The sequence below is a fragment of the Periplaneta americana genome, chromosome 4 (assembly GCF_040183065.1).
Source record: "Periplaneta americana isolate PAMFEO1 chromosome 4, P.americana_PAMFEO1_priV1, whole genome shotgun sequence".
NCBI lineage: Eukaryota > Metazoa > Arthropoda > Insecta > Blattodea > Blattidae > Periplaneta > Periplaneta americana.
Window position 1 is genome coordinate 63451447 of NC_091120.1, and position 12887 is coordinate 63464333.

General features: G+C 36.0%; 1 protein-coding gene across 1 annotated transcript in view; it reads right to left on the minus strand.

Moving 5' to 3' along the window:
- The window catches only part of LOC138697843 (trypsin-1), a 118241-nt gene that overhangs the window by 53913 nt on the left and 51441 nt on the right, over positions 1–12887 (minus strand). Inside the window, exon 4 of the mRNA XM_069823404.1 lies at positions 5151–5377. Coding sequence (XP_069679505.1) covers positions 5151–5377 — 227 coding nt within the window. The remainder of the gene's footprint in view (positions 1–5150; positions 5378–12887) is intronic.

The following is a 12887-nucleotide window of genomic DNA, read 5'->3' on the forward strand; positions in this document are numbered from 1 at the left end:
CATGAGTGTTATTCCTGTTGTTCACCGACTTACACACACAGGTACGAGTACACGGATAAACAGACCTAAATACACAGTACTAGAGCGTGCGGGGAGACTACTGAACAGTGTTGTGTACTGTTGACTCGCAACTTGCTCTCCGTATCAAGCGAAGTTAGTATGAGCGATGTACATCTAACTTTTATTCAAAGTAACCAAACGCAGGACTCTATTACTTCGTAACAATTTAATACCACTGATGTTGCAGAAGAAAGTCGTTAATATTACTAACGCAACTCTCAGTAGAAAATATGGAACGCCCGTATCGTTATGCAACTTCTCTCACACACTAGTTTCGCGTGTCGGCTAAAGAGACAAATTCAGGCGTTTCAATTTACCGATTCTTGTTGTAAAAGTAATGTACTTTATAGTAAAATTAGACTATGAACTATTAATCATTGTGTTTACTGGATTTCTGACTTGCTTTGAGATACTATGCATAGTTAGCTTTTCTGATTCTAATGGCAGATCATGCAGGGCTTTTTTTTTTCAAAAGCCATAGTAGGAGAACAATTAACATAGTTTCTGCATTATGACTTCCTCGGCAGGAATTACGTGATGAAATGCTTGGATTTTACCAAATAGTACATTTTCCTGGAGTTCTAGTGCAGCGATGCAGAAGTCACAGAGAGAGGAGTGGAAGCATGGGGAAAGCATTGATTCCTCTTCCACAATCCACTGGCGTTGAATGACTCTCCATGACTCGTCTACAACTATGTGGCGGATTACAACTAACTTGTGCTCACGTAGAAAATGACGAAAGTTTATCCGACCAGAATAATTATAACAATAAACTGTTCACAAATGAGACAACGTGCTTTGTGATTATTTTGGATACAGAAGTATTCATTTTCTCCATTTCTCTTTAAACTAGTGCTTTTCGATCGATATTGCTTCGAATTTCACCTCTAGACAGTGAATACAAATCTTCTGTACCTTGTCATGTGGATGACGTGTGCCCTTGAGGGAAGGGATGAATGACGTTGTCCGGCTTGTGACGTATGCTACAATTGGAACGCACTTCTGCATCACTGTTCTAGGGGCTCTAAACTGAACACGCATTAAAATTCAATCACTTGGACGCGTACGCAGTATAATTACGGCTTCTTGCATGTTTTTGCTTCTTGTTTTCCATTTTCCGAGCATACAAAAGGTTATAATATAGTCTAAATGCAACCCACAATGCGCAAAAAAACTCTCGCTAACCACGAACATTGGGTAGTTTCATAAAATAAGAAAATAACTCACTGCCTTCAAGATACTTCCTTTTATTTATTTATTTATTTATTTATTTATTTATTTATTTATTTATTTATTTATTTATTTGTTTATTTGTTTATTTGTTTATTTGTTTATTTATTTATTTATTTATTTATTTATTTATTTATTTATTTATTTATTTATTTATTTATTTATAACTAAATTTGTAAAACAAAAATGTTTCTAGCCACTACCGTAAGAGCCAGGCTCGTGTACGGTGTGGTCTTAGCCAATGATATAACATAAAATTTACAAGGACAATTTACTAAATACAATAGGCCTAAGTAACTTAATTCAAACCAATAAATTACACACGAGCAAATAAAAGGAGGAAGAGAAAAAGAAAGAAAAATACACATTTAATATAAATTGACAATCGGACAGAAACCAGTGATACCTATTCAATAAAAACAGAAATAAAAGGCAAAAGGTAGTTGGTTATTTAACTGTATCAGCTACTAGATTATTTAGCGTCGAAGGGGTTGGTGTTGGCGAGATGGTATTTGGAGAAATGATGCCTAGAATTCGCCATAGATTACCTGTCATTCCTCTTATTGTTGGAGAAAAAACTAGAAAAAAGCCCAACCACGTAATCAGCCCTAGCAGAAATCGAACCAACGTCCGAGTGCAACTCCAGATCGTCAGGCAAGCGCCTCAGCCGACTGAGCTACGCCGGTGGCTCCTTCAAGATACTAAGAACATAGTTCTTAACAATGTTACATAACAAAACTCTTAAAACGTTTGGTGAAATACAGCTTTAATAACAGCATGTTAGATTACTAACATTAACACTGTGTTATCTAACATCCTGTTAGTATTATTTTAAGAACAGTCTGTGAAACCGGGCCTTAGTTTGGCAACATATGGATTTGACTGTCCATAGCTAAATTAAACCTTGAATATCTCCAAAAATATTTCGCGTGGATCAATAATGTCGGCTTTGAAACACTTAATTTTATACATCTTGATTACACAACTTTTAACACTATATCACTTCTGAATATGCATTATATGTCTTTCTCGTGTTAAATTCTATCGCATCTGGTTAACATGTTTCCATCTGATATTGGTCTTCTTCAGAACTGGTTGTTGCTGGTCTTGGCGCCTTTTCTTTTGTTTCCTGTGGGGGTGTATTTGTGTAGTGTAATGTGAAGTCAAAGAGTGTGTGTGTTCTGAAATTGAGTTGTGTGTTGAGAATTTCATTTGGATGTGTTTTTGTGTGTCTGTATATTTCATATTGTTCTAGTGTGTTTAGTTTCTGGTATTTTGGTTGGATGTGTAGAATTTCCGTGTCTGTGTTGACGTCTCTGTAGGTGTGGTTAGCATTTGTGATGTGTTCTGCATATGTGGAAGTGTTTTGTAACTTTTTTATGGCTGTGATGTTTGAAATGATCTGTCTGTCTTATGTGGAAGTTGTTGCAGGTGTTACATTTGAGTTTGTATACGCTTTTGTGGTTGAATTTGTTTGTTTGTGTTGTTTGTGTGTTGAGATGTTTTTGTAGAGTATTATCTGTTCTTTATGCGATGTTGTAATTTAATTTCTTGAATGAGGTTGGAATCTTGTGTGTGTTTTTGTTTACGTATGTTAGTGTGATGTATTTTTTGTGTTCTTGTGTTTGTGTTTGTGTTGTGTTCTAATGTTTTTGTGATTATGTTTTGCCTTTCGTATTATGTTGTCTATTACGTTGGGGTTTTATCCGTTTTCTTGTGCTATGTGTTTGATTGTGTTTAGCTCTTTTTTGTAATCATGTAAGTTCATTTGTATGTAGTTGTATGCGTACCATTGTAATTTTATCAATAACTGTTTACATACTACATTTAAATTAAGGATTAAGAATAAACAGCATCTATATATAATTTGAACTGGTAATGGAAATTACGGGAAAACGGCTGAAAGGATTTTAATAAATGACCCCTCATTTTGAAGCTTGGAACACAAAGTTTTTCAGAAAAATAGTAATTTTAGTGAAATGTCAATTTTCCTACATCATTTTCCTATTTTCCAAAATCCATCTGTCGCCAGTTTTGAGAAATAGGTAATGGCCCTTTCAGAATAAAACAAAACAAAAAAACACAAACACACTACAATACACAATATCACACGAAGGCTTTGACATGCAGGATTGCTAGCATATTTAGAGTTCGTATGGCTGACATAATGCCAATAGGCTATGTCGAGCTTCATTTGTGTAACTTTTTCTGAACGTTTCTGTAATATTGGTTATTAAAAACTTCAAGACTTACTAAAATAAGATTCTCTGTTGTGTAATTTTCTGAGTACAGCTGTCTGTGTATTGGATATTAAAAACTGCAAAACTTAAGAATGGTTGATGGCATTATTGCCATTAAAAATGAAATATTATTATAGTGAATGCCATCATGTATTTGTCACCAATTATACAGATTAATGCTTTATTGATGATATGAAAGTGAAACCTTCTGGGGTTATATAAGTAGGCGTAGAGAATATCTGAAGTTAAATCTTCATTTCTATAATATTTACTGAGTGACGGCTATATAGCAGTCTATACAAAACTTGCGTAAGATAACAATATTATTATTAAAATGAAATATTTTTTATACTTATTAGTCAAGTGGTATGGGTCTTTTCCCTATATTTAATGGCTGTATGGTATAGATATTTAAAGCTGAAAGTTAGATGTTATAAAACAGTTATGCTATCGGTTGTTCTTTATGGTTGTGAAACTTGAATTTTCACTTTGAGAGAGGAATAGACATAAAGGATGTTCGAAAATAAGGTGCGTAGGAAAATATTTGGGGCTAAGAGGGATGAAATCATAGGAGAATGGAGAAAGTTACACAATGCAGAACTACACGCATTGAATTTTTCACCTAGCATAATTAGGAAAATTAAATCTAGACATTGAGATGTCGGCGCATGTAGCACGTATGGGTTAATCTAGAAATGGTATAGAGTGTTAATTGGAAGACCTGAAGGGAAAAGACCTTGAGAGAGGCAGACGTAGATGGGAGGATAATATTAAAATCGATTTGAGAAAGGTGGGATATGATGGTAGAGACTGAATTAATCTTGCTTAGGATAGGGACCGAAAGTGGGCTTATGTGAGGGCGGCAATGAACCTCCGGTTTCCTTAAAAGCTATTTGTAAGTAAGATAGATATTTATATGTCTGCTTCTCTTCAGTACTGTCTGGAGGAAGGGCAAAAATTATAATGCCTAAGGAAAGACCAAAAGGTATTACTTTCTGATAAAATAAGAGGCCTACAAAATGTTGTAGTGTCCCGATCACTTTTGCAATATCTTTTACCAGGATAAAATTATTCTACCCCCTACATTTCAAGGTAATTCACGAAACATACATCAGCTATACCAAGACTCTATATCTATTGTTGGAAAGCATGGCAAACCTGATATTTTCTTAACTCTCACAATTCGCAATGATCTGAAATAGCTACTGCTTCACTCCCACATGAAAAAACGACTGATCGTCCTGACATTGTGACTTGCGTTTTCACATTGAAACTCAAGATCTGAAAATGTAATAGTAATAGTATAGGTTCAATAAAAATTATTTAGCATAAAGAAAACTATTCAGAGGGGTATGTTTCTTTATTATGGAAGAAAATAACTTCCAAAATTCTGGTATGTTTCATTGGAAATAAATTTGAAAAATTTTAATTTGAATTGTAATGAACTTAGTTTGCAGCATTTGCTGCACAAGCCACTAGTTTGTAATATATTAATATACACGAAACTTGTCCTAAAGACGAAAGTTGAAGAAAAGTCCGATTTCCGCAGCAGAGTAATCTTACTAAAACATTAGACAACCCGCACGGCCATCCATCAGCAAGTCCGGAGAGAATACTAACCTCTGACCTGAGGCTGGGTCGAGTTGGTGTCGGGGTCAGGGGCTGGAGTAGAGGAAGCATCGCCGGCAGATGCTTCGCCGGGGAAGGAGATTCCCGGGCCACCTCCAGGTAGGCCTGGGTCGATCGCGGGCAGTTGACCCGCTGTCTCCGAGCCAGGGAGGCTGCCGCCGTCTCCAGCGTCGGGTCCGCTGTTCTCCTGTCCCTCAGGACAACACACTCCGACGTATCTACGAGCAGACCACGTTACATCATGCCCTGCAACCTGTTACATTCTATACTTTTGACCTCTTACTGTAGCTTCAGCATGTTAACCCCAAATTATTGTTATTACTACTACTACTACTACTACTACTACTACTACTACTACTACTATTATTACTACTACTACTATCATTATTATTATTATTATTATTATTTATTATTATTATTATTATTATTATTATTATTATTATTATATAAGAACAAAATGGCTTTAGAAGTAATAGATCATGCATAGATAGTGTATTTTCCTTAAGCCAAATAATTGAAAAACACAGAGAATATAATATCCCAACTTGTATAGCTTTCATCGATTATGAAAAGGCCTTCGATACAGTTCAATGAGAAAATTAATGGGAAATATTAATAGCGAGAGGAATCCCAAAACATTTAATAATAACAATACAATGTTTATATAAAAATACTACAATTAAAATAAAATTAAACAAAGGTATCATCAACGAAATTAGAGAAATAACAAGACAAGACAAGGGTGCCCATTGTCGCCTACTTTATTTAACTTTTATATAGACGAAGTCACAAGACAGTGGCAGATAAATTTAAAATCAAATTTTAATATAAATAAGGAATATTTGAACACCTTACTCCTTGCAGATGATCAGGTAATATTTTCAAATTCAGTAGATAACTTTCAGAGAGCCCTATATAACCTGAACATAATAGATAAAGAATTTAACTTAAATATTTCTTTAAAAAAGACAAAAGTTATGGGATTCAAAGGAAAAACACCAATAAGGTTAAAAATAATCCTTAATGATGAACCAGTAGAACAAGTGAACCATTTTGAATATTTGGGCTGCACATTATCATATGACAATATAAATGATTTTGACAAAAAAAAAATATTAAAATTTCAAAAACTAGTAGGAACAGTTAAAAGAACCTTCGTTAAGAAGATAAGGACAGATACAGTTCTGAAGTTTTACAAAACAATGGTCATACCAACATTGGTATATGGCTCAGATTTGGAACCTAACTAAACAGCAAAAAAGAAGAATGGAGGCAGCAGATATGAAATTGTTGAGACCATTGGCAGAATATACACTATTAGATCATAAACAGAGCATATACATTAGACAGGAATTAGGCATTTCAAATATAATTGATGTAACACATACCTATATAAATAGATGGCACGAACATGTAGAGAGAATGTCATCAGAGTTCCAAGAAAACTGCACAACTACAGACTCATGGGCCGACGGGATGTAAGAAGGCCGAGACAACGATGAAGTGACCAGTTTTAGAGTTCAATTACTATTGGGACGGAACAGGCCGGACGACCTAACCCGTGATGTTTATGATGATGATGATAATGATTATTATTATTATTATTATTATTATTATTATTATTAAACAAAAATGTTTCTATTATACAGAGTGTTTCTAAATTAGACCGACAAACTTTGGGATCGGATAGATAAACTTATTTCAAACAGTTTTTGTTAAGGAACTCATGGGCTGCGACACTTTCTTTCAGAGCAAGAGGGGTGTATGTCATTATATGGGTCGATCGTCCAGAGAGGGATTGAAGTAATTAGTTATGTGAAAAGTGAATAAACGAATCATTAATGTTACAAGCACAATTTATTGACCCATACATACAGGAAAACACAAAGAAAACAAACCGAATGAAAAGGAAAAACAACACTCATTTCAATGTTAAATTAGCAGTATGTATCCATTGCTTTACTGTCTCATCACTACAAGTGCTGGAACACACGTCCATTGGCTTTCAGACAAGCATTGCATCGACATGCCATACATACAGTAGCAAAGAAGCCAGGCATTTCCCTGATTTCAGCTACTGCGCAGACAATGCGTGTTGCAAGATCTTCAGATTCAACAAGGGTTTCATAAGCCAGAGGTAGTAATCAGATTTGGTTAATGCATGATATCGAGCTCAGGGAATAAACAAACCGGGTTGAAGAATGATACTGCGCTGCTGTAGAAAACAAAATATGTGGTAGCGATAAACTCCACTTGCAATGAAACGAAGTGTCCGAGCCCATGCGTACCTTAACGAAAAGTGTTTGAAATAGGGTTATCTATCCGATCCAAAAGTTTGTTGGCCTAACTTAGAAACACCCTGTATTATAACCTTCGCCACGTAAACTGCTTTCCTTAACTAATCAACACAACAGGTAGACTAATGTATAGCGACGAAAGTCTTAGCATATTCTTTGGCAGTAATCTTTATTTTTATAATAATGCAGATTTAATTTCGTAATACACAACACCTTTTTTATCCCACCAGACGGATAACGTCATCTTCTGTGGATGGACACTTACTTTTGTACGTAGTGTTGTGTGTTGAAACGACACAACCATTTTCTTGCAGTGCTTTCTCCGATGGCATTCTCCCCATACGCGGCACAAATGTTTCGGGCCGCCTCCGCTGCCTTTATTCCTTTATTAAACTCAGAAGAATATGTCGGAAGTGTTGGTTGTTTTACACTTGACACTTCATCTTCTTTAGCCCACACATAGCCCAAATGTTCTTCAAATTCGAAAAAACATATCCGTTCTGCCTATTTGTGGTTTCGTGTAGGATAAAATATATACTCATTATCAGCTACTACTTGCCTCATCTGTTTTAACTTTTCTTCAAACAGAGGCTGGAGATATGATTTTCAAGGTACTCTCATCCGAAACAGTCTTCCCGGTATGTTATGCAAATATGATTTCATAATGGGGTTGTTTTGCTTGGAAAGAAGAATACCGCACGCTACAAGTGTCTTTGTTGTTTCAGTAAAAAAAAATAATTTTTATTTCTTGAATTTGAACAGACCCGTCTCTCTGAATACTATCTGCATAAAACTGTTTAACAATATCATATATTTTCCTGGCGTTCACTTTGTGTTTCGGTATGCTGAATGCTGGCAACAAAGGGGAATGACAAAGACACCACGCACTAACCAAAGCGTATTCTGAACTGAAAAATGAAAACAGTTTAAATTCGTCCTCAATTTCCCGAATTTAGTAGTCAACGATACTGATTTTTCATTGGCCAGTTCGATTTTGCCCTCCTCTTTTCTTTCTATTCAATAGCTTTCGTCTAATGGTGGTGTGATGAAGCGCGAACTAATTTGTGGAAGTGTTACTTAACGGGAGTTCATTGAAGAAAAAATTAATTTGAAACGTTTCTCCAAACAGAACTGCACTGAAGCGAAGATAATTGGTACCACACTAAAAACAGTAAATTCTAATAAAAACATTCAGAAAGCAGATTTTCCCATTTATTAAAAAATCAACAGCAAAATAGTAGATTAAGGTGCCTGAATGGCGTATTTAACAGTAGGTAGAAGTACTTGTTAAAACGCATATGTTCAATTTTCCTTGTTTAGGTTTTATAGGAATAAAATGCGGCAAATGAGCCAAAGAAAGAGGGGGGAGTGAAAAAAAGGTGCTGATATTGATGAAAGGTGTAGGGAAATGCTGACATCGAAAAAATGTACAAATAGGCGCAATCAAAACACAATTGGGAGTGCTTATTTCATGTTTTCTTTTTAAGAGAAACCAACTGGGCACTTTAATAACAAAAAAAAAAAATTAAGTTGCAGCACCTAAAATTCCTAGCTTTAATTATGACGCAAATTATATTATATTTTCGAAATTAGTATTATTATTATTATTATTATTATTATTATTATTATTATTATTATTATTATCCATAAGTATACTTAATGTAGCTTACGAAGTATAAGCTAAAATAATTTGCACAAGATTAAATACAATAATTGAACATAAACTACGAGAAGAACAATATGGTTTCCGAAAAGGACGTTCGTGTTCCGACTGTGTATATGTTGCACAGCAGATTATTAAAAAAAGAAGGAAATTCAATCTATCAACATATATGATGTTTGTTGACTATGAAAAAGCTTTTGATAGGGTAAAACGTGATAAATTATGGAAAATCATGTATGGTAAGAGCTACTCTATCCATCTGGTACGAGTAATTCAGAGTATGTATAATAACATAGAAATACTCAGTAACAACATTAAAGGAACAAGTAAGAAAGCTAAGGTCAATCAGGGCGTCAAACAAGGTTTCCCATTATCGCCAGCACTATTTAACTCATATATCGACGCAGCCATAGATGAATGGTAAAGAAATCTTACAGTTGGACTAAAGATAAATAAACTCCCTATTAACACCATGTTGTTTTCTGATGATCAAATTATTTTTTCAATGTCAGAAAGCGACCTACAGCGTGCTGCCTACAAACTACAAACATGTATGATGAATTATAATATAAAAATTCCTAATAGAAAAACCAAAACGATGACATTTTAAGATGTAAAATCGTCATAGATAAAAAAAGAAATTATAGAATAGGTATCATCTTTAAAATACTTAGGCTGCACTATTACATATTTAAAAGAACAAGAAGTGGATATAAAAATAAATAGATTTCAAAATATGTGTGGAACATTTATGAGAACACTAAAAAATAAAACTTCACCTGAAACACAACTAAAATTTTATAAAACGCTTGCAGTCCCATTACTCACTTATGGCTGCGAAAATTGGACACTAAACATAAATAATAAGAGAAAATTAGAAAGCAGCGAAATGAAATTTCTTCGAAGTGTTGCAGGCCTCACATTATTAGACAAACGAAACAGTGAAGATATACGCAATAAATTACGTATATACTGCGTGTTCAGTTCAAAGTGTGTCATGGCTCGCTGTATGACGTCATGTGGCTAGCCGATGAGCCTAGACAATTCAATCTTCCTACACTTCCGCAGAGGTGTATTACCTATGTGCCAGAGAAGTTGCCTAGCAAGTACGGCGTTCATTCCGAAGAGTACTTACCGATACGTATGCTAACTCCAGTAGTGGCAGGAATGTGAACTGTTTGGAAACAAGTACTGGGGTGAGTTTTTTTCTTACTGTCGGGATATGGGGAGAGGGTTAAGACGATTACTTACGTACAGTATTTGTTGACATTAACTTCGACTGTCAACATGGACACGGAGCATTTGATTTGTGTTGTGGAATGCTGCCGTACGCAACCGATGATAAATATCCTGCGTACGACTTGGCCGAGCAAAACACAGTTCGAAAGAGGTTATGGTAGCACACAGACCGTACAGACCGCCATCTGTTGCTACGACATTCAAGTTATACAGTACATGTTCTCAAGATCAGATTGAACGCCTTGATTAATAGGCAACTTCTCTGACATAAAAGCCGAAACTCGCTTCAAATCGCTGACTCACAACAGTGACGTCATGACACACTTTGAAATGAACACCCAGTATAATCTTTATGAACGGGTACAAGCACAAAAACAAAACTGGTACGAACATATTCAGTGTGTTATGCCCCAGAGCTAAAGAACGCCCTGTAGCATGATTTCCTGTGGAGTATTAAATTGGAACCAGGAACAGTTGCAGCGGAATACACGGTCTTGAGATGCTTAGCCAGCGGTATAGACAGTCTTGTCGGGCGTGTGGTAAAATCACTGCCTACAACGAAAGTATTCTTACGCTTCAGATCGTTGCTGGCCCAATCCCATTGGTCCAGTAGGACAAAGCATGCATTTTAATTGGTCAAATTATATCACGCATTATTCGGACTCTTTTCTTGCGCGTAATCTCATTATAGTGACGTCACTATAATGCACTAAATCAAAATTAAATGTAAGAAATGATTGATTAAGACGATATTTGTAAGTACGTGAAATCAAAAGTGTTTTAAGACCATCTCACTTGGTGGATGGCGTGGTCGGTACCCCGGGCGGGAAACGGGTACCGAAACATAAAAAGTTTGGAAAGGAGACGCGGGTAAGCAGTTGGGTAGTTGGAAAAGACTGGAAGAGAGTGTGAATTTGAGAGACTCAGAAGCGGCATGGCGTCATCTGATGAAATACCCTGTAAGTAACTTGTATATTTTTGTAAATATAGAATAAATCAAGTAGTGTACAATAACGCAATCATTTTCAGACTTAGTTTAGTAGCCATGTAGTTTCCTATAGCATCCTGAGAGCTCCAGTTATTCCCGAAAAGTAGTTTTCCATTGTTGTGTACAATGGTGGTGTCAGAAATCCTGACGAGAATGAGCAGAAGACGAACGTAGTAGTCATCCGGCTAGCAATCAGTGCGACCTAAGTGACGGTCGCACAACAAGTGTATGGTATATTATAGACTTCCTAAAATCCTCCTCAATTACATCCTATTGGAAGACCTAGAAGCCACTGGATAGATGACATCATCCTTTGAAGTAGGAACAGGTGTTGAGACCTGTACCCTGAAGTTAAAGAAGAAGAAGAAGAAGAAGAAGAAGAAGAAGAAGAAGAAAAAGAATATTATCATCATCGTAGTTTTTTCCATATCCATCCTCTCTCATTCCACCATGTTGCCCTCCCTCGTTATAAATTTATAATAGACTCTTTGAACAGACTCATGAATGATTTATTTCAGTACTTGAATAATGTACATACTGTAAGAGACATCAGAGAATGCTACGTAACTGCTTGGTCTTAAACCGAAATGGTGTTCATCAAATAGTTACAAGGAGCATTCTACAGGGACCGGGGAACGCCTGCAGGGGCAGGATACTCTCGAGATTTGTAATGCTGCTGTACTCGTCAGATGTCACTTCGGCGTGGCACCTGTTGCTTCCAAGTGGAGTTGTCTGCTCTACACACAAGTGGCTCTGCTGTCATGCAGAGTGGCTGTGGTTATATATACCGCAAAGCACGTTACAGATCGATCATGTACTCCAAATACCCCCAGAATCTTGTACATGGCACGGGGTTTCTTAAGTTCGGAAATAGTAGACTACTTCAAGTACATAATGAGAACAGACTTAATTTTTAAAAGTTTAAAAGTTAAAAAAAAAAAAAAAAATCTGTATCAAGAAACAGACTCATTTGTTTCTCATGTGTTTTACGCATTTCACAATAGCGGTAATACAGGGACATCATTTTATTTTTACTTCAATTTTTATTGTACCTGAGTTTTTTAATGTACTTCACTCCCACTCCTTCTACTAATGAAATTCCAACTGTCCTCCACACAGAACCAAGGCCGCATACAGTAAACAGTACTGACTTAGTGAGTATAGTACGTTCGAGAAATATGTTCGCGTTTCTCAGTGACGAAAGAGCTTTCAATATTGAATCATATTTTCGCACAGGTACTGTCGTCCGTTTCACTACGTCGCATCCCGCTTTCCCCCACCTGCTTCTGCTCGCCCCTCTGTAAAAGCTAGTGGCTGGGCTGTCTTAGATCTTTTCTGAAAACATTAATTTCTGTTAGGAATTGGACGTTTACGTAATATTATACAACTGTTTAAAATAACTTAAATAAAAGGGCCTCGTTAAGTAATTAACTGGCACGTGATTTCCCTCCTTTCTACGATCCTGCGGCATAACCACTTGGACGGAGAGTAGATAGCATGTCCGAGTAATTTTATCTATGCGGGTCGGGCAGAAGTGAAGA